The sequence below is a fragment of the Protopterus annectens genome, chromosome 3.part0 (assembly GCF_019279795.1).
Source record: "Protopterus annectens isolate FY-2018-M chromosome 3.part0, PAN1.0, whole genome shotgun sequence".
Lineage (NCBI taxonomy): Eukaryota > Metazoa > Chordata > Ceratodontiformes > Protopteridae > Protopterus > Protopterus annectens.
The window spans coordinates 130,595,055-130,622,866 of NC_056731.1; the positions used below are offsets into that span (position 1 = coordinate 130,595,055).

The window sequence follows — 27,812 nt, forward strand, 5'->3', positions numbered from 1 at the left end:
CCAAGCCAACCACTGAGAATGTAAACTATGGCTGCAGTAACATAGTGTGCTCACACAGTACAGCCTCACCACATGCTAACAGCAATGCTTGAGTCTAGGGTCCTGTCCTTGTTGCCATGTACTATTCATTGTTTAGGATCCTCCCTACTACCTCCTTTAATGATGTTAAAATATAATCTTTGCTTGGAGTTCTCCTCCTGTCTCCCATTATAATAAAGCATGTACTCATTTAATTTACCAAGATACCCCTTCATATCCCAGAGTTATAAATCTACTGCTTGATATGCAGGGACATACTCTCTCACTCCCTTCCTTTACATAGTGCTGCAGACATTATGCTAACTCAATTTAATGTGCTATATCTCCATGTAAGGCAGCAAAATAGTTCATAAATAACCAGCTAATTTTAATAGAGCTTATATTTTGTTGGACCATCATAGAACCGTATAACTTATATAGCCAGGCAACATGCAAAGGTATTCAGTGTGTATTGCTGCATGCAGAGGGGGTGGGCATGTATTGAGAAAAGTACATGGAGGTTATGTGCCCCCCCCCTTTCATTGCAGTACACCAGTGAATAATTGCATAATGAGTACATATGAGTGGATCTCCCGAGACTGGCTGCATTACTCAATGTACTAATATGTGTAGATAGTTCCAACAACATAGGGTCCTTTCCTTTATGACTGACGAATAAGGCCATGTTAGAATAAAAGAAAAACAAATTAGCACTTGATTTGTACAGCATCATTATGTATGGCCAGCAAACAAAATTCTCTTGCACACAACTTGCCCTATGCTTCCCTGACAGAAGAATCTTTACTATGACATGACAAAAACTGTCATACAATTGGAATAAGAGATTTTTGTGTTTCAGCCATGCTAAAATTATTTGATTCCCACTCGTGGCTATGTTCACTTGTTTTATCATTTGGTGTGCTACATGGAACTTGTGAAAAATGACTAAGTGGTACAAAATGGAGATGATATTAGAGTAGCAATGCGATTCATAAAAGTCCTGTAAAGTACAGCATAAACTGATGTAAGGAGTAACACTAATTTGTGCTGTGCCATGTTTCTTAGCAGAGTGCAATGTATCAAGCCTTCTGCGTGCTGTGCTATACTGTGCATCTGCTGAATTTGCCATGATATACTATGCTGTGTCTTTGATGAATTTGACATGCTGTCCTGTGCCTCTGCTGAATTTGCCATGCCATACTATGCTGTGCCTCTGTAGAATTTGCCATGCCACGCTATGCCTCTGCCTCTGCTGAATTTGCCATGATATACTGTGCTGTGCCTCTGCCGAATTTGAAGAACACAGCAGTCCCACAGCTACTGTTTTATAGTAGACAGCGAAGTGATGCAGCTCAATGACTCATGGGCTCCTCTTAATTACAACATGAGTTATTGCATTTTTTATGCTTGATGGTCCAAGAAGGGGGTGTTGTCTTTTTGGGTACTTTAGCAGAACTTGGACCGTGGTATGTCTCAAAGCATCTTGAACTGCTTTGTGGGGTACTAAGACATGTGGCCCTTTGAGAACTCAGCAGCATGCAAACTATATGCTATATTCCCTGCGCTATGTAACAGGCAGGATTTACATACAAGTGTGATTTAGTTTACCAGCAGCAGTGCCACATGGGGATTATTCCTGTTTCATGAAAAATGTCATGGAGCAGTAAGAGGGTCAGCTGCACATCAAAATATTATGGTGTGTGGCAAACTGCTCCACACCAAACAGTGTATGGTACCCAACAATGGGTGCATGGAGAAAGCAAAGATGAATTGTCAAAGAAACAAAAAAAAAGTCGGTGCACTCATTTTGTGGATGAAAATGAATACATTTAATCGAAGCACTGGGCAACAAACAGAACCAGTTTCAGCATCTGCCATTCTTAGCTCTTTCTTGGTGTGTGTGTGTGTGTGTGTGTGTGTGTGTGTATATATATATATATATATATATATATATATATATATATATATATATATATATATATATATATGGTGTGGGGGAGGGGCGGCATTGTATACCTTGGTACAGTTCTGTTCTGTGCTGCATCACTTTATTTGGCTGTCTTGGTTCTGCAAGGTTTGTGCATGCATGCACATTATTTGTCATTTACACCCTGTACACATGATGAACTGACCTCATGGGGGGCTAATCACATTATAATGGCTCATTCTGTTGCACAGCAGCAGGAAGTAACACAATCCAGCAATTCAACCTCGTATGGAAAAAGTTTATCACGTGACATGAGCATTGAGCTTATTGAACATCCAGGCCTGAGATGTGGGAGGGGCCTAATTTTTGTTAACTTTTTCCTTTGTTGACTTCTAGGTTGTATAGCTGGGTTGTGACCCATTTTCATTTGCGGTATGGATTGAAAAAGCTACAGTAGAAATATAAGTAATACAGAAAACATATTTCCTTATTCATTGCTACATTAGTGTTAAATATTCATATACAGAATTCGTAGATGTCTGTCAAAAGATGCAACTGTACATGTACACACTGAAAATTCATAGTAATTCTTATCTGAATTGAGCAGCAGAAAGATGCAAGCAGTACATTTGGTAGTGAAGTTTAGCTATGATCATTATTTAAAAATTATAACAAAGGGGAAGGTGAAAGTTTGTCTGAACCAAACATTACCCTTTTGCTGACACTGTGAAAGGAAAAAGAGAGAGTGCATAAGAACATTCTAATTTGCTTTGCAAGCACTTGGAAAGTTGTTGTTTGTCTTTTGGCTTTTCCCGGTTGGGGGTCGCCACAGCGGAACTCCGGTCCGCTAATGATTGGCAGTAGATTTTCACGAACGCCAAGGTGCCAGCTCGATGTCCAGCCTTCAATGAAGGCACGCTCATTTACGCATGTCTTTCGAATGCCCACCCAACTGTGGGGAGGACATGCAGACTCCACACAGAAGGCACTCCCCACACTCCTGCCGAGAATCGAACGGGGGAACCTCTTGCTGTGAGGCAACAACTCTACCGCTTCACCACCGTGGACACTGAGTCACATCTGGATCACATACACTGTCTTACAAACTAATTACTTACATTGCTTTCCAAGTGTTTGCTTTGTAAACACTTGGAAGGTAATGTAAGTAATTAGTTTGTAAGACAGTGTATGTGATCCAGAAGATGTGACTCAGTGTATGATGCTGATATTGCAAGGAGCAGCAAGAAAAGGAACTTGTATGTGGATGAGAGGTGATGGGTGGCAAAAGGCAGCACTATAGGCACTCAAGTCACAAGTGCTTGAAGACTAGTGCTTCAAAGCCAGGTGATCAAGCAGCTCGTAGCTTGTACAGGCTGTCACTTGTGCTCAAGTTAGAATATAAGTTCAGGCAAGCAGCTGCCAGTTTACCAGAGCACATTATTCAGTTCTGTCTATGTAAGTGCAGTAGTCGTAGAGAAGTAGTGGGACATGATGGGAGTTTGATTAGGGAAGCCATCGGGGAGGAATTTAGGTTTAGGGAGTGGAAGGAGAGTAATATGTTTAGGGTGCAAGAAGGGAGTATAGGGTTAAGGAGCAACTGGGAAATTTAGGTTTACAGAGGGAGTGTGGAGTTTTAGGGATAGGGAATAAGAAACTGGGTTAGGAACTGGGTGGAAGTTATCAGATTAGACATGGGGCTGTAAAAGGGCTATGCAGTTTAACAGGGTCAGGTGTTGGAAGGGCTCAGTACTAAAGTAAGAATGAGCTAGGGGGAGTTGGAGCACTTGTCTTTTCGAGCAAGCATCAGCAAGCAGGTATGTCATGAGTTACTAGCACACCAGCACTTGTAGTTAATTATGACAAAGTATACTGAATCCATGCACTAAAGTAAAAATCACAAAGAATTAAAAAATCACACAAGAAATGGGTAAAGAAAAAACTGAGCAAAAACTATTACTATATTAAGGCATATTTACTATGGTTCTGGCTTTTTTTTTTTTGGTCAAATGCTGATGATGTGACCATTCTCTAACATGACTATCACTGGCTTACATATTAATCACAGAGTAAAAAAATGCTTATTAATTTCAGTTTGTTTTTGATGTTTTAGTTTTACAACAGTAGTGAAAATGCTTGTTTAATTTTATCACAAATGTTCTGTTTTCATGAGTACTTTTATTGCTTCTGTAACCTGCAAAGTATCTTTTTCTTGTCTTGTTGTCTTGACTGTCTCCTGTAGTCCTGCTTTATTTTGGCTGGTCCTTTACTTTACCTACTGTAATGACCACCCTTAGGCCACCTTTGCAGTGTTCTGTATACTTCAAGTTTTGACCCCCACAGTATTTTTTTCTTTTAAGTAACAACCCTGCTTTCTTTTCCTCACTTGCTCTTAACATATTGAGAAATGTAATGCTACTCCACCTTTTAAACTATTTTTTTCTTCTTATCTGCATCAACTTGATTCCAGTGATAAGCTTTTTCACATTAAAATGTCCAAAAATTCTACCACCATTTTTCATGAGAAACTCCTTTTAAGCTTGCACTATCTGAATTTTCAGTGCATTATAGTTGTTAAATTCCAAATGATCCATTATCTGACCATTATAGGTCCCTTCTCATTGGATTATTGTTAGCAAGGTAGGCAGCCTCCTTTGTTAGAGACCCAAATTTAGAAAAGCTGCTCTGAGGTGTATACAAGGTGTACACCCCAAAGTAACTTTTTTTTAATTCAGCAACAACCCTACCACAGTGCTTTTGCACAAAAATATGCCATACTGCAGTGGGCTGTCTCTGCAGCCAAGCCAGATGCTAATGAGGCAGTCCAGGGAATGGAGGCATAAGGTAATTAACCACATGCTGTCCACCATAATTGCCTGACAGGAGAATTGTTTGACCGTGTAAATTAGGATGGCTGCTCCTGGCCGCTTAATATGATAAACACAACTAAGAGGCCATGTTCATCCATTATGGTAAAGGTAAGCTCTGGGGAGTTTAGCTGTTAGGTAGTGTTTGGGGTGTGTACATGTGTGTATGGGGGAGCTGAATGTGCATGTGTGAGTGTATATCCACATGGGAGGTTGCAGTAGGTGGGTTATTGAGGGGGCAGGTTAGGTATTTCATGTGTGTGTATGTATTGGTGACTATCAATGCTATCAGGTGGGGAGTGGGCCATGTGTGTGTGTGTGTGTGTGTGTGTGTGTGTGTGTGTGTGTGTATGGATGTCATAATTTCATCACCCCCCCCCCCCACAGACTGATGAGCAAAGCCTGCAACATTGGGTCAGGTTGGGCCACTAGGGAGGAGACTAAAGGCGTACGTCAGTTGGCCACTAGACACCAGGAAGAACTCTTGTGCCAGAACAACACTTGCAGAAAACATATGCTAGGGGAAGCAGCAGATGCCAGGGATAAGCAATCATGTTTTGTGGGCACTTTTGCAAGGAGTGGGCAGGGGAACATCAGGCACCAGGGATACTCTGTTTAGCATGCCTTAAAGGCAAAAAAAAAAAAATTTGGTGACCGAATCACAAAACACCAGGGACACTATAAATGGCATGCCTTAAATGCACTGAAAAGATTCGACCTCTCACCCTCACACAGATGGTATTAGTCCTCTGTACCAGCACTAGACATTGAGGATGTAAGGTGGATAATACCAAGACATGGGAAAAAAAAAGTTAAATAACAGCTTTGAGCCCTGCATCCTTTCCACAGAAAACATTATTATTATTGCACCACACTAACTGATAAGTCATTACATTAATGAGAATCACAGGCTTTATCCAGTGCCTGCAGCAGTGTGCAAACTACAAGGGAGAAGGACAGGGAACATAAAGCATACCTCACAACCTTGTAGTGCAGTAAATCTAAACAAAGCCAAAATGAATGGCAGGACAAAGAGAGATGGATTTTATTTTTTCCTCCTACAAACTTAGAAAGTTGCTGGAATAACAGTTTTGCTTCCACATGCATTTACCAAATGTTATGAAGTATAAAACTAATGGCTGATATCAGTGGCTGAATGTAGTCATCATTTATTTACCAGAGCAGGGAAAAGGATATGAGGACATTCTGACAACACAGGGACAGGTATGGAATATGGGTTTCTGTCGTTTTTAATTTCTCCAAGTTTTTTGGGTTTCTAATACCATGACGGGAATGGACACCATTCCTATGTCAAAGTATGATTAAAATTCATGAAATTAGTATTGTTTCATTCTTTGATGTTAGCCAAAAGTGCTCTTCACAGCACCCGCAGTGTGCCCAGTAATGACTCCTTCTGCAATTCATACAGTGTTACATGAACTGGTAACATATCTAAATACGATAGTAAATTATTTTTTATAAGACCAGTTGCTCCTACTACTATTGGAACTGTCTGGGTATCTTTCTTGCACATGGCTCTCGTCTCTGCCTGCAGATCGAGGCATTTTATGATTTTGTGTCTCTCTGTATGCGAGACACTAAAGTCACTAGGTGTGGTGATTTCAATGATCAATGCTACTTTTGTCTTCTTTTCTTAGACCACTGTATCCAGTTTTCTAGCATCTATCTTTTGGACTGTTGGTATTGGGTGATCCCATTCATCGTTTTCTATGATTCGCTGTGGCTCATGTTTCCAGAGTTTTTTAGCCACTTCGATACTATAATGTTTGCACAATCTCCAGTGTAACAATCTCGCTACATTATTATGCCTTTCAGTATACAGTCCCTCTCCCATTAGAGAGTCGCAGCCAGCAATAAGGTGCGTGACTGTTTCCAATTCGGTTCCACAAAGCCTACATATGTCTGTTTCTCCCACATGTTCAATGGACTTAGTAAACCAGCGTGTATGCAGCCCACTATCTTGGGCTGCCAATATTAACCTTTCATTTCTTGATGTAAATTCACCTCTCCTTAACCATTCCTGCATTCGTTCTTGATCAACATGAGGCTCTTCCAGAAATTTTCTATACTTGCAACCATATTTATGTTTTTTCCACATTTCTTGCCTTCTCATCTGATCCTTCACCTTATAGTCTTTCTTTTGTTTTTTAGCACATTCAGTTGCTGCCTGTGCCTGATTTTTATCCACTTCTGGTTTGATTTCCATTCCGGCTTGACGTCGATATGCTTCTGCTAAATTAAGCAGAGATGTCAGATGTCATCTTAGATTTATTCTCCTCATGTTTCAAAACTTTCACCACATTTGGATCTTGTGAGGTCAGTAGATATGTGTGGAGTCCCATGATTGCAGATCTATACATGTAATCAATTTCAAGGAGGCCCATCCCTCCGTCAAAACGGGGAATATATAATCTTGGTATACAATGAGTTTTATAAATCATTTGGTGAGCATGAAGCATCCTTCTTGTTTTAATATCCAATCTATCCAACACTTTTTGGGGCCTGTCAGTCACTCCAAAACTATAAGTTATGACAGGAAGAGCAACTTGATTTATAGCTTGGATCTTGTTCCTAGATGTCAATGCTGTTTTCAGGATTAATTTAAGTCTTCTAAAGAACTCCTTACTAAGCTTTATTTGCATTTGTTCATGTTGTATTGCTGATCCTTCATCAATTCCCAAGTATTTATACACCCCCTCTTGCTCAAGTTCTTTTATATCATATTCTTGTCCCAAACTGATGTTTTCCTGGTGATGCAGTTTTCCTTTTTTAAAGGTTGCTTTTGCACATTTATCAAGACCAAATGACATTCCAATATCACCTGAAAAAGTTTTGACAACCTGTAGATGTGCTTTCATTTCCTCATCAGATGAGCTATACAATTTTAAATCGGTGACAAAGAGGAGATGAGAAGCCATAAGACTTTGTTGTTTTCTAGAAGCCAAATTATAGCCATGACCTAAGCTGTTAAGTAAACAGCTTAATGGATTAATGGCAAGGCAAAATAGCAGCGGTGACAGGGAGTCACCCTGGAATATCCCTCTTTGGATTTTTATCCCTGGGATAATAATCTGTCCTTTATCATGGCTTAATTGCAAAGTGGTCTGCCACTATTTCACGGTTACTGTAATGTATTTTAAGCACTCTTTTATCCATGAATGTGGGATGCTATCAAATACTTTTTTATAGTCAATCCATGCCATACTTAAATTCTTCCCTTTCTTACAGTTCTCCACTATAACTTTATTTAACAACAAATGAGCCTTTGTTCCATATGACTTTCTTTTATTGCCCTTTTGTTCTACTGCCATAATTGAGTTTTCTTCTAAATGACTATAAACTCTGTCGGCATCAATCCCTGTGTACAGTTTATACATCGTCAGAAGACAAGTTATTAGTCTTTAATTTTTAGGGAAGCTTGCATGTTCACTCTTAAGTAAGAGCATTGTTTTTCCTGTTGTTAACCAGTGCGGTGCCTTTTCAGGGTGTGCATATAAATAGTTCTTACTCATGGCTAGATCCTCATGTAAAGAAGTTAATACTTTAAGCCAAAAGTTAGGTGCTGCATCTGGGCCTGGCGTTTTCCAATTAGAGGCTTTAATCAACTTTGTTTCGATCTCTCTGGCTGTTGTTTCATCCCATTTAATATCCTGTACCTTTAAACGTCTTATTCTTTCTTTTACTTCTTCTATCCATTTAGCATCTTTGTTATGTTCCAGAGGATCTTCATAGATACTTCTCCAAAATGTATCTACTTCCTCTATTTTCGGTGGTCTATCAATTCCTTTTACCTTATTTCTCAATTCTCTGTAAAACTTCTTTGGGTCATCATTAAATTGCTTATTTTGTGCTTTTCCCTTATATTTATCTTTGTATCTTCTGAGACTTTCCTCCTGTTTTGAAATTTTTAGTTTGTTATCTCCAATAGTGCATAATAGATCCTGGTCTGTTCTAATACTGCACATTGCTTTTATCACATCTATCTTTCTTAATATTTTTGTTGATCTGTTCCCTCTTCTATAATCTTCTAACAATGGCACTTCTCGTCTTAGCTGCTTTATAGTCTTCTCTATTCGATATTTCCATGATGGTATTCGCTTTCACCCCCCTTTTCCCTCGCTACCCTATGTTCCTGTGGTAGAATTTTATCAGTTATTAATTTAGCAGCACAGTAATATATTCTGTTTACTTCTGTTATATTGCATGGATCTCTATGAACAGACCTAATTACTGTGTTCATTTGTTTTATCAAGCTTCTGATTTTTGGGGTTTTATTAACCTTCTGCAGTCTATTTCTTTCATTGATCTTGATATATCTGTCTTTTTTTATTAAATGAAGCAACTCTTCTCTTAACTCCTTTTCTTCCATACTGAGGGCACATTCCTTGTTTTCCATTTCCTGCGGGGATTCTATAGAAAGTTCTATAACATCTTCTTGTGGCACATTCTCTTCAGTTTCATCCTGTGCCATCTGTTGTTTTGTCATATGGAAACTCACTGGCCTATCACTGCGCGTGCATGTACATGCATGTATACTTACTTTACTGTATGCGTGTGTATGTGGGTGTGCGGGAGAATGAATGGGAGGTACCTGTGCTAACACAATGCATTGATTTCCAATGTTAACTATCTCTGGAAGCGCTGATTAGCACTTGTGGTTGTAAACTATGATTCAGAGACATGCAGATTAACCAATAATGAGGTCTTTCCTCATTTTGGATAATGTGGAATTGAATACGACAGTACCACATTGCAGTAACAGGTCCTTTTTACCTTAACTCTTAATGCAAGCACTAGGGTTCTTTCTGAATTTCTGTTGGAGCCTTCGTTAGTTGCTAAAACATGCCCCAGCAGAAAGCCCAGGCATTAACCTCTGAATCCGGAACATTCTGCTGCTTGGGTTACCCAAACTGCATCTGTCATACTGAACTCTGTTGACAGTAATTAATTACCATTATGTACTATCTGCAGTAGCACATGGGCAAGGTGTTTGTGGTTGATTTACCATATTGGTGTATCATTGTGAGCTGAGGGGCTCAGACTGTACCCTGCTATATTAATTTACCGCTGCTTTAAGTCTCTTTCTCTTAGCTCTCTGCCACTCTTTTCTATATCTTATGGATAGATATTCTACCGCTTATAAGAAGGATCACTTTTTTCAGTTTACCCTTCATCATTCCTGTTCAACTTGTAGCTCAAACTATTCAATTACAGTCATGATTAAACAGAAAACACTTCCTTTACTGTTTCTGTGCTGACAATTGTTTGATCATTGGCACTGATGACCTGGACATTTTTATTTTCGTAGTCTGACTCTCAAGTAACATGATTTTTCCAACTCCCAGCAATAGCCTTTTTTTTTTTTTTTTTTTTTTTTTTTAACTTTTTTTATCCTTTACTACTGTATATTCACCACTGTCCTTACGTTCCATATTTTAAATATTCTGTTTGTTTTCAGTTTGCTTTTGCTTCATTTTAACTGTTCTTTTCATTTCTGGTTTCCTTTTCTTATGAGACTAGCTACAGTAGTCTCCAGGACAAACTTTCCTTTATTACAAAGAAAATATAGGTACTGAAAGTACATGTAATCTCAAAGGAAGCACCCAGATCTGCTCAGAACTGGTGGTCAAGGACACCACATACACAAACACCGTAGAGATAGCCAACCTGCTGGCAGGCAGGTTCATTGAAAACTTCACCCCTCTGTCTCCCCATCAGTAAATCAGGACATTCCAAGCACCTGACCCCTCCCCTTATCTCTAGGGAGCAAGTTATCACTGCCCTTTCAAAGGCAAAAAATACAGCCTCCGTGGGACCTGATAACATACCAGGCTGCATCCTGCATGACCTCAGGCAGGAAATAATGGCACCATTAAGCACCCTATTCAACCAAAGTCTGAGTATCGGCTTTGTCCCAGCTGATTGGAGGACAGCTACTGTCATCCCTTTGCACAAAGGTGGAGCATCCACCGATCCAGGAAATTATAGACTCATCAGCCTAACTAGCATGATCTCCAAGGCCATGCAGTGGATTATCATGGACCTCATTAACAAGGACATTGGCAACCTCCAAATAATTGATCCCACACAGTTTGTTTTTGTCAAAGGGAGGTCATGCCTGTTAAATCTGGTTGACTTCTTTGAAACAGTCACCAAAGCCATGGACGATGGGAAGACAGTCCACACCATCTACCTTGACCTGGTCTTCGATACTATTCCCCACTCAGGCATAGTAGATAAACTCTCTCACCTAGGCATCAATCCATATATTACCAGATGGGTACCAAACTGGTTCACTGATAGAATCCACCTAGTCAAAATAGGGGAAGCCATCTCAAGCGGTAGACCTGTAACAAGCGGTTTACCACAGGGGGCCTCTGATGTTTGAGATGTACTGTTCTGAAGTGCAGGCCAAAACCAGTGGGATAGAGCTCTGATCCAGATGGATCTATTTTAGTCTCAGCCGAGACAAATATAAATGACAGTAGACAAGAAAGTTAATAAGTAGTATTATGAATACAAACAAATTATTGTGTAAAGATAACAATGATTCAGTAACAATAATAATAACAAAATACATAATATAGGGGACAATAGGAATGGATGGTTAGAGTAAGGAGAGATATAGAAAACAGTATAAGTGTGAAGGGATAGAGCACAAATTGAAAATATAGCAAAAGTAATGCAAGGGCACACAGAAATTAACTATATGCAATATATACAGTGTGGAACAGATGTCACATATTAGTGTTGGGAAATAATGTGAGGAAAATAAAGGTGCCTGACTGGTGAAGGAGAGAGTGGGAGATTAGGTGATGTTTGCAGAGGGAAAGCATTTGCAAATTGACTCAAACTTAATCTGATCTTTAAGTTGAACACAGAATGAGGAGTATGAGGGCAGATCTTTAAGATTTGCAGGGAGGTATTTACTCCTTTTCTCCTACTATGGGATTGGTATATACAAAAGTTCAAAAAAGGGTACGGATGAATATTTTGAACCTATGCTAGACAAAACAGCTGAAAATAAATTGCATGTGTTCAGTCCGTTCATATTAAATTGTAAATGTAATACAAATTGTAAAAAATGCGGCATACAGTTTGTTGTAAACCTAGCCAGCCATCATTACTCTAACTTTAAACAATACTACCAACCTGATCTCCAATGAAGCTGCTGGAAGCATAGCTCTCAGATGGTTCCATCCTGAATCATGAGCATAGCTAAAAAATAATCAGGAATAAAGATCCTCACCACAGACTGTTTTGAAATATCAGTACCACTCAAATACAAGCGTGTAGGAACATTTATGTCAGCATGTAATTTATGTAGAATTCAAAGTCTGTACTGTAGTTTACTGTGTGCCAGTATTAGCACATCACCTAATGCAATCTAAGATCCATCATCCAAACAACCTCCAGATCTTATAGTCCCGCAAAACAAACTCCATTACATGGACCACTCCTCTGCTGTTCTAGACCCAAGTACAGGAGTTACTACCCAAAAATATAAAATTTACAAATTCCTACCAAGGAATCAGACTGCATCTCAAAACTGCCTGCACAAGTAAGCCAAATGCAAATGTTTCTCTGTCAGCAGCATTGCATAGATAATGCACATATGTTAATAAAAATCTATATTAATACGGTTATTTTACCAACTTTGTCAGCCATGTGAACAATCCCCTCCATGCTATGCACAATCAGTAATTTGTCCTGACAGATTAACCCTTGTTCCTTCTACAGTCCTCTTACCACCCTTCCTGTATCATCATGCAGTCATACATGTGCTGCCTTATGCTCTCTTACCTCTCATTAATCTTTCTTTCTAAAGCTCCCCTCTAAGTTGTCCCTCTCAGCTACCTACAAAATTTGCAAATATTGTGAATGCCTATACTTTAATTGTTAAAACAGCCAGGCAATTCAAAATTTACTAGTCTTGTGAAGTTTGTATGCAATGTACAGTTATATCATATGTGCTGTACAAACTATGTACAGTTATTATATCATATGTGCTGTACTGACTATGTACTGTTTTTATACCATATGTGATGTGCGGACTATGTACAGTTATTATGCCATATGTGCTGTACAGACTATGTACAGTTATTATACCATATGTGATGTACAGACTATGTACAGTTATATCAATACCATATGTGATGTACAGACTATGTACAGTTATTATACCATATGTGATGTGCAGACTATGTACAGTAATTATGCCATATGTGCTGTACAGACTACAGTCATTAGCAAGTCACACTCTATGTGTACTCTTTTTATTCAGTGTCAAAACAGATACTGATGGTATACCATGTGTTTGTGTACGTTACGTATGTTACAAATTGTCTTAGCTATTTTGTTATGACTGCTTATGTGTTTGGTTTGTAATTTTGGGCTTAACTTGAAGTCCTACCCCTGTTAATAAAAGATATGTAAAACAAGGGAAGCTTTGTTTAGGAAGTAGAGTGGTTTTAGACAGGCATATATCAGGTCAAAATCTTGGGCAATCTGCAAGATGTAGGTTCATAGGTAAGTGTAAGGCTAGCTGCCTTTGCGGTACATTTTAAGCCAAGACAGTTTCCCTTTTTGTGCTCAAATTAACTTATCCCATTTGCTGTTAGATTGGTCTTACCCATCCTATGGTCAATAATTGTATATTACCCCAATGAGAATAACTAGGATCATACCACAGATCATTTGAGGGGAGCCCATGCATGCGATAAAGCATTTAGGAGCTGCCTCAATTAAAGCGACTCTGACTAACCCCAAATAAAGTTCAGCTGTCCTACTAGGATTTTCCTGACATTTACTCAGTTGCCTGCTACAGCAAAAGCCATGGTTCACAGACAGCTTACAAAGCATCAAAGGGATCTCATTGTTCATAGGTTCATAGGTGTGTACTAGGCTAATGGCCCTGGAGTCTTTAGAAGCCTAGCCCATAGGATTACCGTGGCATCATGCTACCCGACCTTAGTTCCCAGTGCCTCTGTCAAGCAGAGCCACTGGAGTGATCCCCGGGGTGAATTTTATATTTCCCATCCAGTCATCATGATTTCTCTTGAAGAGGGCCAGTAAGGTGCTCTGCATGACATGTATGGGAAGTCTATTCCATAGCATGGGCAGTCTCTGGGTTATGAACTTGTCCCTCCAGCATCTTCTGTTGATTGTGGTAATGAGGTTGAGAGCTCTGGAGCATGTGGTGTTGGGGGATTGGGATTTCTTTAGATGTAACATTTCTAACAGAGCTGGGTCAGGCATGGCTTTGTAAGTCTAGCAGAGATCGCCTCTAAGTAGACGATATGAGACAGAGAATAGTTAGAGGTTTTTGAGTCTGTCCATATATGACAAATGTTTAAGGCCTAGGATTCTCTTTCTGAGGTACTTTTGTGGCCTCTCTAGTTGTTGCAGGTGTCTAGTGAGGTACATGCCAAATGGGGCATTGTACTCAATGACTGGTCTAATGAGAGAAGAGTAGAGGGAGACAATGTCCTCTTTCTTCCTGGATGCAAAACCCTTAGTAATGAGATGTGCCACATAGAAGGATTTTCTGACCACAGTGGCAATGTGGTGGTCAAAAGGGAGGTTGCTGTCAACCTGTGTTCCCATATCTCTTACAACGCCTTCTGTGGTCAGTGGGCTACCATTGATGTGGTAATTTAAGGGAACTGGGTTTTTCCCAAGGAGGAGGATGATACATTTTTTGGCATTGAACTTGGACTCAATGAGGCCTTTTTGTAGGATGTCAACATTACTTGGGTAGTTAATAATAGCTCCAAACTTGAAATCATCTGCAAACGTTGTCAGCCGGAGTCCCTTTGTGTTGGCCTGGACTTCAGAGAAGTAGGCAGCAAACAGGAGAGGACCCAGGACTGAACCCTGTGGGACTCCACTTGTGACTGGTAGGTAGTCTGACTTGGAGTCAGCTACTTTCACACTGTGGGTTCTATTTGTGAGCCAGTTCCCAACCCACCTACTGATATAGGGGTTGATGCGTAACTTAATGAGTTTTTCTCTGATTCCTGAGTGGGGAAAGGTATCAAAGGGCTTGGACAGATCAAGGTAGGTTGTATGAACCAACTTGCCTTCATTCACAGCTCTGGTGACTGACTCAAAGAAGTTGACCACATTGAGCAGGCATGGTCTACCCTTCATGAAACCAAACTGTGTAGGATCCAGAGTTTGGAGACTCCCTATATCCTTGTTTATTTGGTCCATGATGAGGCATTCCATAGCTTTGCATATCAGACTCGTGAGGCTAATGGGGCGATAGTTCCCAGGGACTGTGGTCGCTCCTCCTTTGTGGAGAGGGATGACTGTAGCAGTGCACCATTCAGTAGGGACAAAGCCTGAGGTGAGGCTGTAATTGAACAGGGCTCACAGGTGAGGTACCAGTTCACTCTGTAGTTCATGTAGAACACAGCCAGGGATATTGTCAGGTCCCATAGAACCTATATTCCTGGGACAGTGCTGTTTTAACCTGTGCAGCAGTAATACTGGGTGCCTGGTAATCTACTGGTATTGTGACTGGTCCTGTGGGGGGCATTGGCACTGAATCTGTCAGCCAGTATATTTGCAGTATCTGTTGGCTCGGTATAGGAGGTACCATTCTGCAGTAGCTCAGAGCAAATCTGGGTATTGCCATGGAGATTCTTTACATAACTGTAAAAGGCCTTGTGGTTGTATTTACTGTCTGCTGCAATTCTGTTTTCATAGCTAGCTTTAGAGGATTTGATGAGGGATCTCAACTTTTTGTTGAGGCAGATAAGGGTGTTTTTCCAGTCTTGAGACTTCACCTTATTCCGCATCAGTTTCCTCCTTCTGTTGTAAAGTTTGTTTATGGCAGGGGACCACTAGATTGGCTTCCTTTTTTTGGAGAAGAGCATCTTGATTCTATCAGGTATAGTGAGATCCATGCATTTGTGTACGTGTTCGTACAGTGCATTGGTGTATGATTCGGCAGTCATGCAACTATTCTCCATTTCCATGGGTGCCGTGAAGTTAGCCATCTCTGTTTTTAGGAGCCCAAAGTTAGTTTTGGAGAAGTTTTTCATGGTGATTACTTTTGTGGGGGGGGGGGGGTGGAAGGGATGTGGATTTTCAAGGTAATAAGTTTGTGATCAGATCTAACCAGGGAGGAGTTGACTATTGGTGCAGAGCACTGGTCGCCCCTCTATTGGGGGTAAGAATGAGCTGGTCCAGGGCATTGGAATTAATGAATTCCAGGAAACGTTGGGCAAGTGTATTGATACACGAGTAGTTTTCCCAGTTAATGGAGGGGTAGTTGAAGTCACCCATTATGATAGTGTTAGGTTGGACCCTAATATTCTCCAGGGTGCTTAGGAACATGGACTGTGAGTCTTGGGACATAGCTGGGGACCTATAGCAGGCTACGAACTGAATCGCTGTCTTGAGGTTTAGATACCTAGACCTTATATTTCTGATGCTATTTCACTGTCCGATATTCAGAAAATTCATCATTATTGGGTTAAAGTATGCATTGTGTATACAGGTCACCTCTTAGCAGTCTGTAGGATACTGTAACAGGGCATTAAGTTGATCCACGTAGGACATGATGTTTGGGCCAAGTATTCTTTTAGTAAGATATCACTTGTGGGTGTTGCGGTTGTTGCATGTGCCTGGACAGATACATCCCAAAGGGGGCATTATACTTAATAATTGGCCTAATGAGAGCTGAGTAAAGGGGGACAATAACATTTCAAGATCTAGACACAGTCTGTTTGTTTATAAACTGTGTAATATAGAAGGGCTTTCTTACAGCAATGGACACATGCTGGTCAAAAATTAGATCACTGTCCACATAAGTACCCAAATCCTTAACAAATACGTCAACTCTTAGGTGCGTATTGTCAGTGTGGTAGTTTCCTGGGGTAGGTGGCTTCACAAAGGAAACAGTAATGCATGATGTAGCTAAATGTCTATCAAGGACTCAGTCTGACCAGAAGAATAAGTGATAATGATATTTGGGCAGCATTCTGCTTTCTTTATTATGCAGTTGCTTGCAGGTTGGTAACTAGTAAATGTTTTAAAACATCAGATTTGAGGAGTTGTTTCCAGTTTGAAAAAAGTTCCTGCTGTATTTCAGAAAATAAATTCTATAAAACTAATGGTTTCAATAGGGCACATCATTGTAATGTATATACATAGCCGGCTTTAGGCACCAGCGAACCCTGCGGTCGCTGGGGGCCCCCTGTTTCTGGGGGACCCCCAACCACAGCAAGTTGCCTTATCCTGATATTTTGCAACAGGTCTGTCAAACCAAGAAAAGCTAGTACAACAATCTTGTTTGCTTAATAAACCAGATGGGTAATAACTTGTATTTATATCTCCTTTAAAATTCAAAGATATTGATGGTTATAGTAACAGTGTTTTATTAAGCAACAAGCTTCACAATTTCATTAAATATTTTACCACTGACATACTACCCCTGGCTTAGTTAAACTCTGCTAGTGGACATTCAGCCCACTAAAACTAAAAACATTGCCAACTTTAGGTACTTGCAATACCAGTGGCTGCAGTCATCCTTGAATGTGTGTGGAGGCCCCACAAAAGCTGCTGCTGGTTGGGGAAAAATGAGGATAAAAAAATGTATTAATCTCCTGATTATGCTCTTTAACCTGAACAGGTCTGTGATATGACCCCATTAGTATAAAGCTGATAGTGAATATAAGCAAGGTAAACACTAGAGAGATCAGCATCCCAGAGTGACTGTTCTCGGTGCAAACCTTGGATTTTAAGAAAAGCTGATGAGTCTGATCTTCAGGGATGGTTTTCTTTTTCAGGGAGTTTTAGAAACACTGGCAGAAGACCAGTTACTGCAACTTTCAACTTCTTTGCAGAATAATTCATTGCCATATCTATAATAGCAGAATAAAGGTTCAAAATTATGAATATGTACCAAATATTACACTATTACAATTAAAAAGATTGTAGTATAACACCTTTTTCATCAGCTTTCATTTTTTGGACAAATAAGTATAAAGCTCTAATGTCTGGATTTATTGATTGTGTGTAATCCTGAATGATTTACAAGCAAATCAAACTTTTTACAAAGGATAGAGCAAAACTATGAGAAGAATCAAGGAAGGTAAATAAAAGTGACTTACCCCTGCTGCTGTTTGATGACTGCTAAACTGCAGCCACTGATCTGGTGTGACAGTACCAGTGTTGCACAGTGTATTGCTATTTGCTGAAATAAGTACAAAACTAGTATTGGCATGGTGTCTGTGTCTGTGTGTGTGTGTGTCTGTGTGTGTGTGTGTGTGTGTGTGTGTGCGTTTGCGCGTGTGCATGTGTGTGTGTGTGTGTGTGTGTGTGTGTGTGTGTGTGTGTGTGTGTGTGTGTAGAATTGTCTGGGTATCAGTTAAAAATGTAGCTAACAAGTAATTATATTTTAAAAGTAATGTATCACAGAACATTCAAACACTTAGATCTTCTAAAATTGTAGCCCCCACTCCCCAGACTGTATAAATGGAAACATGGTGCTCCCTTAATCATCCATTGACTGTGTGTGGAGGCCCCACAAAAGCTGTAGCTAGTTGCGGAAAATGAGGAGGAAAAATGTATTAATTTTCTGATTATACTCTTTAACCTGAACAGGGGTATGATATGACCCATTTAGGATAAATCTGATAATGGCCTCTGCTCTCAATTGCACCCATTCTAAAACCAGCTCTGCTTAGATGCGTGTGTACAGAAAACCGGTGTAGGTGTGTGTAGGGGGGGGGGGGGTGAGCGGTGGATTGTGGGGTTATCACTTCTTTAATTGTCAAACCTTAGCGGTGTGTACATGAGGTTATTATAGCTTGTGTTTGGGCTGAGGACAGTGTATTCATTCTTTTACTTTTCTGACAGACCTCAGATGTGTACAAAGAAAGTTATTAGAATTTGTGCAGGGGCAATGTACTGTCTAGGAGGAACAAAGTTATTATTTTTTTTTCACTTTCCTCACAATCACACTTCAGGCATGTAAGCAGGTAGCTGCCTTTGACAGTTGGGTTGAGGAATGAGTAAGCATGCTATGTATATGTATGTCAGCATTCCCCTGAAATACATGACTGTAGGAATTTGAACCTCTGCTTTCATCCCAGTCTAACACCAGAGGGATGCATACTTAAGCAGTCTTTTTTTTTTGGGGGGGGGGGGGGTAGGGAAGAAGGCAGTTCCAAGATAGGACCTGTGTATCTAGAAAACAATTGCCTTGCTAGTTTATTGTGAGTTACTCTTTTGTCATCTTTGAACATTAAGCCTTTGGTACAACCTGGACTATAAAGTTGAGAAAATGTTCTAAATGTATTTCAGAACATACATAACCCAATGGCTTGTGGTGGCTCTGGCTTAACTGAGTTATTTTCTAAATGGTTATTACTGTACTTACTTGGTCAGGAAAGGTATATTGAAAGGATGCAAGGAAAACTGAAGCCAAACAGCAACACAATTTCTTTCCTTAATCAAAAATTCTGTTCAAGCCATCACTGGATGTGTAAAAAGAAAAAACAAAATTAAAATGCACTACAGAGCATATAGGAAGATATGGCTTCTTGAAAAAGCTGAAGAGTAAACCAAAAATTGAAAAAGGGAAGGAAAAAGTAATGTGCATAGCATCGGAAGTCCAAGATGGGGGTGGGGAGTGATCAGGGGAAGATTGGAGAGTATGGTGTGTGTGTGCTTGTGTGTTGGGTGGCTGAAACAGTAGGCCTAGGGTCCCATTTCACCCAAGTCCAGACCTGTACATAGAGGTCCTGCAATGTATCATTGGTACAACTAAATTCCAGTAACCGTCCCTTTGTGAGATGGGCCAACATAGTGTGGTACACAGGCCTGTAGTAATTAAGAGCACTGTAGCTACAGGTCAGTCAGTTTGCAGCATGAACTAAAAGGTTGCTTAGGAGGGGAATCAGCAATAGGGTGATACGTAGACTGGAAGTCCCTAGGGGGCCCCCAACTTGACATCTGCTGGGGGCCCCCAAAATGCTAACACCGGCCCTGTGTATATAGAAAGTGTCCTTCCAGTTGTCCCTATTTTTTTTTTTGGCCAGTGTCCATTGAATGTGCAAAATCAAATATATATGTGGTGTCTGTGTGTATAATATATTTAGATACATTAGTGCATGTGCAGTTTTTGCATATATGTATATTATATTTTGTGTTTGTTTAAAACACACCTTGCAATTTATTTTTCAAAATTAAGCTGTAAATCTGCCTGCTAAAGCATCAGCTCATTTTTATCAGTCCCACTGTGCCATACTTTATTCTAGCATTAACAGTGAGATTAAGCCATTAAATGACCGACACAATCAAGTTTTTTCTTACTGTTCAGTGTAAAAGCAAACAAGTGTGGGGCCCTCATCCCTGAGCTATGTCATCACCACAAAGTACAAAGCGTTTAGTAGACTCCTTGATGATTCCCACTACACAGCTTGATTCATCTTCCAATCAGTTTTAAGACTTTAGATCATATGACCAGTTTCATTAACAGAACCCTGAATGAATGTGTTTTCCTGTACAGTTTTTTTCTGCCCACCGTGTTGTTCTTCACAGACCTGAAGTGCAGCTCTGTTTTATCTCAGATGTGCAGTGTAGTTACTTTTTTTCCCAGCTACATACTAACTGGACTAATTGCTGGCAGCAACAGCATTCTTTTGTGCAGCTGTATTTCTTTATGTCTATGAGCTTAGTTAAGAAACAGCTTGTTGAGCGTGGGAAAAGAGAAGAGCTCAAGTGTTTCAGCGCTATACACAGTATAGTAAGGGACACTGAAGTTTAAAGTGAATGATAAAATTGATCAGGGATTTATGGTCATAGTGGAATGCAATTGGGACTTTCTCTAATTCTTCACTAGTGTGGACATGTACCGTTATGGAAGTGAGGAGTCTGAAGTGGTAAGTCATGGACAAGGTTTTTCTTTGTTATTTAAACAACACAGATTAAATGTGACCAAATTATGGGGAGTACAGAAAATATGTAGATCCTGTGCTTCTTTTTTTGAAAGTCTTGTCATCTGCAGTGAAAAGTACATTGCTCATTTGACATTTTAACTGCTGTTACATTGCTTTTCTTATACAGGTTAACCCATGCTGTACACTCTTAGCAATGTTCTTGCTGAAATGCTGAATGCACCTTCTAGAAAAAAGACTATGGTAATATTTTTACAAAGTTGGGAACAGGATATAGCTTAGTAACTGATAAAAGAATATGTTGAGTCTTTGCATGTGGAAAGGGAGTGCTTGTGGTTTAATTACTTTTTAAGGTATGAGTGCCTGCTGCAGCCTCATGCTACATACAGTCTTCATTTTAAAGTCAGGCAAAATTAGAGGCTTTTTTTTTTGAAAATTACTGTGTACTGATTTTCCAAAAGATAGTTTCTGGTATAATTAAAGCAAACATAAATTATAGTTCAAGAATAACAGCTTTACAACAAATTAAAATATATTTATCAAACTAAGTAAAAGAAAACATCTAGAAGCAAACAGTGAGCAATAAAAAAATAAGTACAAACAAGCTTTAAGAACGGTTATTGCATATCTGTCAGAGTGCATGTATCTGCATATTCATTTTTGTATTTATATAAATATATATATGTGTGTGTATTTCTGTACATACATGTAATTATTGCTATTTGATGTTTTATGTGTGAAGTTTATACTTTATGTAAAACCCATGCGTTAGGAATAAGTAGCTATGACAGAGTAAGGTTGAAATTACACTACATTTCTACTGCACAGTCTCCACACTAGAGTGCAACAGTTGCTATAGGATGCTTTAATTGTACAACATTACATCAGACTGGTTGCTCTTTTGGTTATATGTGAATTTGATTCACTTTAAGTTTTTGAATTTCATTTGAAGAAATTAGTGTGTGGTCATCTGCAAGTTTGTAATTTGTAAAACCATTTTAAATTAGAACGCACATCATTTCATTCTGAGGGTACATTTGCTTTGATGACAGACTTAATTTTTTCAAGAACTGCGTGCAAGCACACATTGGTTCTGTTCATCAATGATAATGAATAAATGTATCTTGTTTCATTTGGTGGCTTTTTTTTTTTTTTTACTCTGTCAGCATGTGTTCCAAAAACCCATTCAGGTTAATGAACTGGCACTGTAAAAATGCTTGCTGTGATGTATCTGCTTTGCTATATATCACAGACGCCTTAATGGAGATTACATTCTTGCAGACTGGCAGTACTTTCTTTTTGCAGTACGTCAGGACTAAATAACATGAGACTTAATGTTACCATTGCGCTTATGTTACATGTAGGTCACACACACTGATTTAGCCCAGTTCAGTTAGACAACATGCAGTTGAAGGTAGAAAGACTAGTTTCTTAATCCTTAGACAATATCAGCTGGTTGGTTCTGTGGCTTTCTCCATGTTTTCACCGTACAGTGTACCACAGTCTCATTCTTCACATTTGTTGGCAGGGAGAGGTTCATTACACTCCACTGTTATCAAATAATTTAGAGAATCAACTTCATGAATAATGTATATTCAGATGGGAGAATAAACTTTCTTTATAACGCTATCATACTGCTCCGTGAAACAGGTGACAAATAGGACACACACCGTGAGACAGACGAAGGAATGAGGAGATCAGAGCAGAAGCCAGAGGAGCCCCAGTTACAAAGCAGGTGACTCTGTTTTGTCATATGTACAGGAAAGCAGAAGACAGCTTGTTAAAGCAGATTTAGTTGAGGCAAGAAGAGGGTAAAGGAAGAGGAGAATATATGGCTAAGAGATGGTTGGATTGTGTGAGACAGAACCAGAGACAGGTGGGCATGCCAGCCAAAGAAGGCAAGAGAGTGGCTGTGAGTAGAGTGAAGTGGAGAGCTCATATGACATCCCAACACTGTATAAAAATCGGAAAAGGGGAGTCTCATGATGCTGATTTCTGAATGTATTTGCTAAACAGATTGATAGGCTTGTCATTGGGACCCTTTTCAGTTGCGGCCCAAGCAGCTCTCTAAAAGGGCGGATTGGAACAGATGATTACAGACAATGAAAAGGATGTGGGGATGTTGATCATACTGACACTGAGCCAGAGGAAGAGGGCCCTGCCTTTGGGGAAAAGACCCCAGAAGCTAGAGAGTTAATATTCTTGCACTATCAGGAACTGGTTAGACCATGTGATGAATACTGTGTGCAGATCTTGTGCTCATACAAGGCTGAGGGGTATCATCATGCAAGAGGGAGCCAGAGGAAAGCCCCTAGAACATGGAGGAGTGAAAAGGATATGAGCAGAGACTAGGGGGGAGTTGGAACTCTTCCCCGTAGAGAAATGAAGAGACAAGTAGAGGGGGCATGACATGGGTCTCCAAGATTATGTGTTAGGAGATGAGAAGAGATTGCCCTGGACTGGAGTGGCAGGGGGAAGAGGATTGAGCACAGGCAGTAAACTGTAGGGACCAGCTACTCTGTGAATTTGAGAAAGCATTTATTCACAAAGAGAGAGATGTGGACCCATGCAATGGATTACTAGAATGAGTGGCTGAAAAGAAGCAACTGGAGGCTTTCAAGAAGGTGGGAGACAGGTGGGGAAAAGAGGGCAGAATGGGATGTATATTGTTAAATGTACTTAAAGGGCTATGTTTATGTAAAGTAAACAAGAATAAAAGCATGCAGCATAGTCTTGTTAGTTACGTTTTGGCAACAGTAATATATATGTGACTGAATGATTTCTTAAGTGTATCACTAATTTTATGTTATCTCAAGTGTATCAGGCTCAACAGAGCTGCACACAATGAGTGAACAGAAAGTATGTTAATATACTGTACCTAGTACAGCATATCATAATGCTCAACTCAACAAGTCATAACAGTTACCTTTAAAAATCTGAGTAGAGGGTCCAAAAAATAGGAGCACCTTCTTATTTTTCAGACTAGGTCTGTGGATATTAAATTTTATATAATTTAATAAATTCCTTCAATTGATTGTGCACATTCTTTAGCAGGATTAACTTTATGAAGAGTGTCAATAAATGTAGCAGGAGCAAGGATACATTTGAAAGCCAAATAATATCAGGAAGTTTAGGGGAAGCAAGGCTAAATTTGACAACTCACACACCAACTTTGGAGATGCATTATGTGCTTGAAATAAGTAACATCAACAAAGGCTACTTATGGGCGTGCTGGTGGTGGTCCATGTTTTATATTCTGAATGCAACTACAAGCCTACAGTAAAAAAAAAAAAAACTTTAAACATCTTCTTCCACCTCGACTGTATAGGCTTCAGTGGAAGATAAAACATGTATAACAACATGTATTTTAAAAACAAACACTCAGTGCTTAACCCCCTCCTATTCATTTAAAACATCCAATGAAAGTAAGTAAACAGGTAAATAAATAGAGCTTACATCATTTATTTTTACTGTTGGCTAATTTAAATCCTCATTTACACTTACTATTGTTGGTGGTTTTAAATGAATAAAAGGGGTCTATCTTTACCAATAATCTACATACCTCTACCCTACATGCTTCAATCATACAGTATGCAGATGATTCCACCCTGATCTGCTCCACCCCAAATCTCATCACCCTACAGCATCTCGCCCAGGAATATTTTTACCTCAGTAGAAAGGTGCATCACAGATATTCAACTTATCTTAAATCCCAACAAAATGAAACTACTTCTATTTACCCCAAACAAATCAAAAACCACTCTACTCTCCTTCTGTATCTCCCCCGGTAATGGAACTGTCATTTCACCCTCTCTCCACACCAAACTGCTTGGTGTCGAAATAGATAACCTACACTTTGACATCCATGTCTCTCAAACTATTAAAAAGGTACACAAAAAATGAGGTCCCTATACAGACAAAAAGACTTTCTATCAGATCAAGCTCGGGTCACCCTAGCTCAAACCCACCTTCTTTCCACACTCATGTATGCAGCACCTATTCTCACCTATATAAGAAAATCTGACCTGGAGAAACTTGAGTCATGTTATAACAAAATCGCCAAGTTTGCAAAAAATTCTCTCTTTAGAACATACCATTGTATACCTCTTAGGCAACCTCAGTGGCTTGAGCTCCCACAGTTATTAACCTACCACCAACTAGTCATAGCTTATAACAACCTAAAATATCCTGAAAAAACTCCAGCCCTTAGGGAACTACTGACTAACTACATTCCAAATCGACCTCTCCGCTCTGCCAACAAATCACTCCTCTCTATCTCCACAGCCAGCAACACAGCAGGTAAAAATCTATTTTCTCACAGTATAGCAAAAAGTTGGAATAATCTCCCTCCCTCGATGACTTCTGCACCTAATACCAAACAATTCAAAAACTCCCTTAAGGCTCATCTTATTAGCTCCATGTGTTACTTAATCCTAGTGTATGCCACCACAATCTTTCTCTCTTCTCTCCAATTATCAGACCCTCTGTAAAAATGGAAGTAACAAATGGTATCCCTTGACATTTGGAAATGTTGTGATCTCAGTCTGTATATTTTGATGACTAACTTAATGTTCACTTGTATATATTGCTGATATGATCGATCTTTGCGTACTGTTCTATTATGCACAAAATACTGCTCAATAACAAAGTCTTTACTTTACATTATGTATTATTATCATTGTCTGTTGTATTAATTAAGTGGAGCTTTTCTCCCCAGGCCTCCGCTGTAAATGGACCTCATCCAGTCAGACCATCCCAGTTAAATGTAAAATAAATAAATAAAAATAAAATAAAATGCATGTTTTAGTCACATATGTTTTAACTTTTGCTGTAGGCTATTTAGCCAAGATGCTAGAAGGTGCTTATTAAGTCATTTTCACTATGTTTTTTTTTTGTGTCTATTTTTTCTATATGACCTACATCTATCATTATCTGTTGGCTTCTGTTCTTTCAAATAAACATTTAACTTTATTTTTGAAGAGTTGCACATTTTTGCAATATCTATATAGTATGAACATGTTACTTGATTTCTTATGATTTAACAATACCATTAAAGGTTCCTTTAATTGTTATTATTTAGGAGTTTAATATATCCATTTTTTTTCTCATAGCCCTCTCAGTATGAAGGAGCAGTGGCTCCACATTGAGGTCCCCTAGATTTTCAGGCTTCTCACTCACTGACTTAATGCCCAGCTGCGTTGCAACGGAACCTCATTTCTGCTTGTTGTATCTATGATCTCATCCTTTCAGTAACTAATCAAAGGTCATGACTATAAGTGAAGATGGGGTCACAGACTGACTAGCAGATATAGTACTTAGTTCTTATGACTCGGTTTCACTTCACCACCACAGACTGTTACAGCTTCTGTATTGTTGCCTCCACTGCATCTGGCCAGGGTCAGTCTCCCATCCCCTTTGTCATCATGTGTGAACAAGACACTAAGATGCATAGACTCCATCACCTGAACTAGCCAATCCTCCTCACTTGCAGAGGGGGCAGTGAACTGTTTTCCAGGAGAAAACCATAACCTATGATTTACAAGTACCGATTTTCATCCCAACCACTTTGCACTCAGCAGGGAATCCCTCCAGTTCTTGCAACATACCAAGTCATTTGAGATTAAGAGAATATCATAATTTACCAACAAAAAAGCTGTGACCCTGATGTTCCTTAACTGGACAAACTACAAGCAAGCCTTGGGTTAATGAAGAGCCACGTCCTGTTACTTTAGCCTTAGAAACAGATGCCTTTCAGGATACATAGTTAGTAACCACACCTAATAAAGTTTTTTTGCAGAGGGGAGAGCCCCCTGCACCTTTGCACATTCACGTGGAGGATTGCATCCCTTATACTTTATGTCTAAGTATGTGGGTGGAAAACTACTTTAGCCAGTATTCTGTGATATTGAAGTGTAATAATGTGATGCATGTATCTAACGCAGGTTTGACTGTTTGCAGCTGAGTAATCCTGTTCCAACTAAATTCACTTAAATTAAATTATCCTGTACTTTTAAACAGCTGTCCTATTTTGCCCAAAGTTCATTTCTGATCATTAACATAATGGCATATTTGATTGCTTTTGTACTTCAGTAGATGATTCAGCAATAGCATCAGAACTGTTACATAAAAAGGAGTGCATTTGTGAATTATATTGTTCAAATGCAGAATGCCAAGTGTTTTTCTGCACATAATACTCTAGCTAAGATATCATATTTCACTTTGAAGGAAAGTTAATCTTTGGAACAGTTACAAACTAGAGAGCTGTTACGCTGCAGAGAGCAATAAACTGTATCTGAAATGCAGAAATGTTTGTACAGGAAAATATACTTTTATAAACATGGATATGTAGACTTAAAAGCAAACTTCGTGAAGACATTTCTTCTGGCATGCCCATGTTAGGATCTTGTACCATATACTGTATGCTGTGCTGTATCATGAAGAAGAAAATAAATAAATGCTTGTGCTCTCAGCCCACGCAATCTGTTGTTATTTCTTATGAATCACTCCCAGTGATATGTAATTTTTAATTGTGGTAGGACAAAATGTCTGTAGATGGACTTGTTACTAAAGTAGATTGTCAGTGTAATTACTGGGGATTGTATTCTTTCTGGGACAGACCCACTTATTATCTGCTCTAATAGCCTGTGGTTCAATGCAGCACGTGTACAGGGTTTCTTTAACACCACTGATGCAACAAGAACTGCAGTTTTTCTGCTTACTTTCTTAGCTGTTCATCCAAGCAATGTTAATCTCTACTTACCTTTTTTTCTCCTTATTCATGTAAATACAGTCTGCCAAGTACCTAGAGGGGACTAGAACTGGTGTGTCAAAATCCAATGACTGGTACTTAACAGCTGGTTATGAATACAGTAACTGACAGCTTTATATTTTTGAAAAATATAATTTACTTCAGAGTCAGTGGTCTGGTGGCTTATTGGAAGTTCTAGACTCGACTGTGCGAGTCCCAGAAGTTTGAAACAACAGTGTGAAATACAAAATTTGCTAGTATGCATTAAAAGAGATTTTGCAGGAACAAGCCCCACTACACTTCTAATGTGGGAACGGCAC

General features: G+C 39.3%; 1 protein-coding gene across 8 annotated transcripts in view; it reads left to right on the top strand.

Moving 5' to 3' along the window:
- CACNB2 (calcium voltage-gated channel auxiliary subunit beta 2) overlaps nt 1–27,812 on the top strand; it is a 1,902,347-nt gene that overhangs the window by 845,147 nt on the left and 1,029,388 nt on the right. The window contains exon 1 of one of the 8 annotated variants that reach the window (XM_044064637.1): nt 20,407–20,729. The exons of the other annotated variants lie outside the window; for them this stretch is intronic. Within the exon in view, the coding sequence (XP_043920572.1) occupies nt 20,697–20,729 (33 nt within the window). The 5' untranslated portion in view covers nt 20,407–20,696. Of the gene's footprint in view, nt 1–20,406; nt 20,730–27,812 lie in introns of those variants that run through there. 8 annotated transcript variants of the gene reach the window in all.